The sequence below is a fragment of the Pundamilia nyererei genome, unplaced genomic scaffold, assembly GCF_000239375.1.
Source record: "Pundamilia nyererei isolate P.nyererei 1_Seehausen unplaced genomic scaffold, PunNye1.0 scaffold00876, whole genome shotgun sequence".
Lineage (NCBI taxonomy): Eukaryota > Metazoa > Chordata > Actinopteri > Cichliformes > Cichlidae > Pundamilia > Pundamilia nyererei.
Window position 1 is genome coordinate 41,912 of NW_005188277.1, and position 1,736 is coordinate 43,647.

At 33.6% G+C, this 1,736-nt stretch overlaps 1 protein-coding gene across 1 annotated transcript in view; it reads right to left on the reverse strand.

Annotated features, from left to right (window-relative positions):
• Window positions 1-581, reverse strand: part of LOC106456008 (heat shock 70 kDa protein 12A-like) — a 3,157-nt gene extending 2,576 nt beyond the window's left edge. Inside the window, exon 1 of the mRNA XM_013908035.1 lies at window positions 305-581. Within this exon, the coding sequence (XP_013763489.1) occupies window positions 305-581 (277 nt within the window). The remainder of the gene's footprint in view (window positions 1-304) is intronic.
• Window positions 582-1,736: the final 1,155 nt, after the last annotated feature.

The following is a 1,736-nucleotide window of genomic DNA, read 5'->3' on the forward strand; positions in this document are numbered from 1 at the left end:
ATATATGCTCATGTAGGAAGTTACCAACCTATTACTCTCTATCTATACATCCATTATTTATACTGTTAAAAGTCTTTTTCAAAACTGATCTTTCCAAAAGATAATACTTATGTTTAACATTAATGTACGTATGCTTATGTTCTTGTGGCTATCATCTAAAGTTATATTACAATTGGTAAGGTAGATCAGTAAAATGCCAATGCTATATTTATTTATTTATTAGCACCTTTAAAACATTCAACATAAAGCAGTTAAACCATAATATGAGAATAATGATATCTTCAGATTTTTACACTTACTTTGCCATAGAGGGACATCTTGAAGCATTCAAAGAAGAATTTCTTTCTAGATTCATCACTGCGTGTTTTAAAATAAGCTGACTGGGCTTCATAACCAAAGCTGAGAAAGTTTTCATGTTCATCAAAAAGGATGCAGGTCGGAGTCTTTGGGGTCTTCAGTGCAACCTGTCGACCCCAGTATTTTAAACGAGGTTCTGTTTCTGCTTCTCTTTTTGTCAGACTGAAAGCATATCCACTGTACGCAGTGCCAAAGTCTATCGCTATGATGTATGAGTTAGCCATTGTGGAAACAGTGCTGAAGAGCAGGAGCTACATAGTATTTATGAACAGACCAGGGGGCGGACCTCACTGAACTCCACCCCCTGGTCTGTTGAGTTCAGTGTAACAGTCGTACTTGTGTCAGACTGGAAAAAGACTTTCAATAAACACGACAGGAGACACCACGATGAGTACTCAAAAGATCCGCAGGTAAATACATTATATAAACCTGTATCACTGCATAAACTGGCAAATTTAAATGTTTATACAAGTTAAAAGTATTTAAACATGAAAATGACTGAATGTAATTTAAAGTTTTGTTCATCAGCTGCTGTAGTTTGAAGTATGAAGTGCACAGCTTAGGTTTAGTATTTTTCCTCTCTGGACATTTATCATTTGCCTAAATATCTGTGATATCACTGTTTAATCTTTACCTTCAAAATAGAAATTGTTTTCGAGCAGCAGCTCCACAGGGGTAAGGATTCAGTCTTTTTAATATCATTTAATGTTTCTGATCAGAAATTTTTGAAATTGCTTCATTTACCTGGTTTCCACAGCTGAACACAGGATAGACTGCATGAATTATAATCTATGTTGCTATGATCATCTCATCATAAGATTTTACATTTTAAAAAAGTTTAATAAACATTACTCTGAAATTAATACTTCTATTTTTGTGTGTGTGTATTGTGAATAATCTCTCTATGATGTTTTTAAACAGTTTGGCAGAGATGGGAAAAAAACTTCAAGACACAAAGTAAACATTTTTTTCTCATCTTTCATAAATGCCTCAAGTTTCTCATTCCTTCTTTTTATGTCATCCCTGTTTAATCTGTTCAATGAGACTTTTGTTTTACATGCTGTATATTTCCCTCACAGGTCTGTGGTGAAACGTCAAGAGGAGGAACTGAATTCAGTCAAAGAGAGGTACTGTTGGCATAAAACGGTGAAACATCAAAGTCTGCTGTCTAAACACTTATATTGTTAAAGTATTATTTTAAACTGTGAAAATTTTCAGTCTTTTGCAGAGTGGTATGCTTGATTTTATGCTTAATTAAACTAAAACACATGAGTTTTGCAAGAAAACCTGATGAGATGAAATTTTAAAAATTATTTTCCCGGTTGCAGTGAGTAAATATCTGTAAGAAATGGTCAAAAAATTTCTATGCAGTTTTTTGG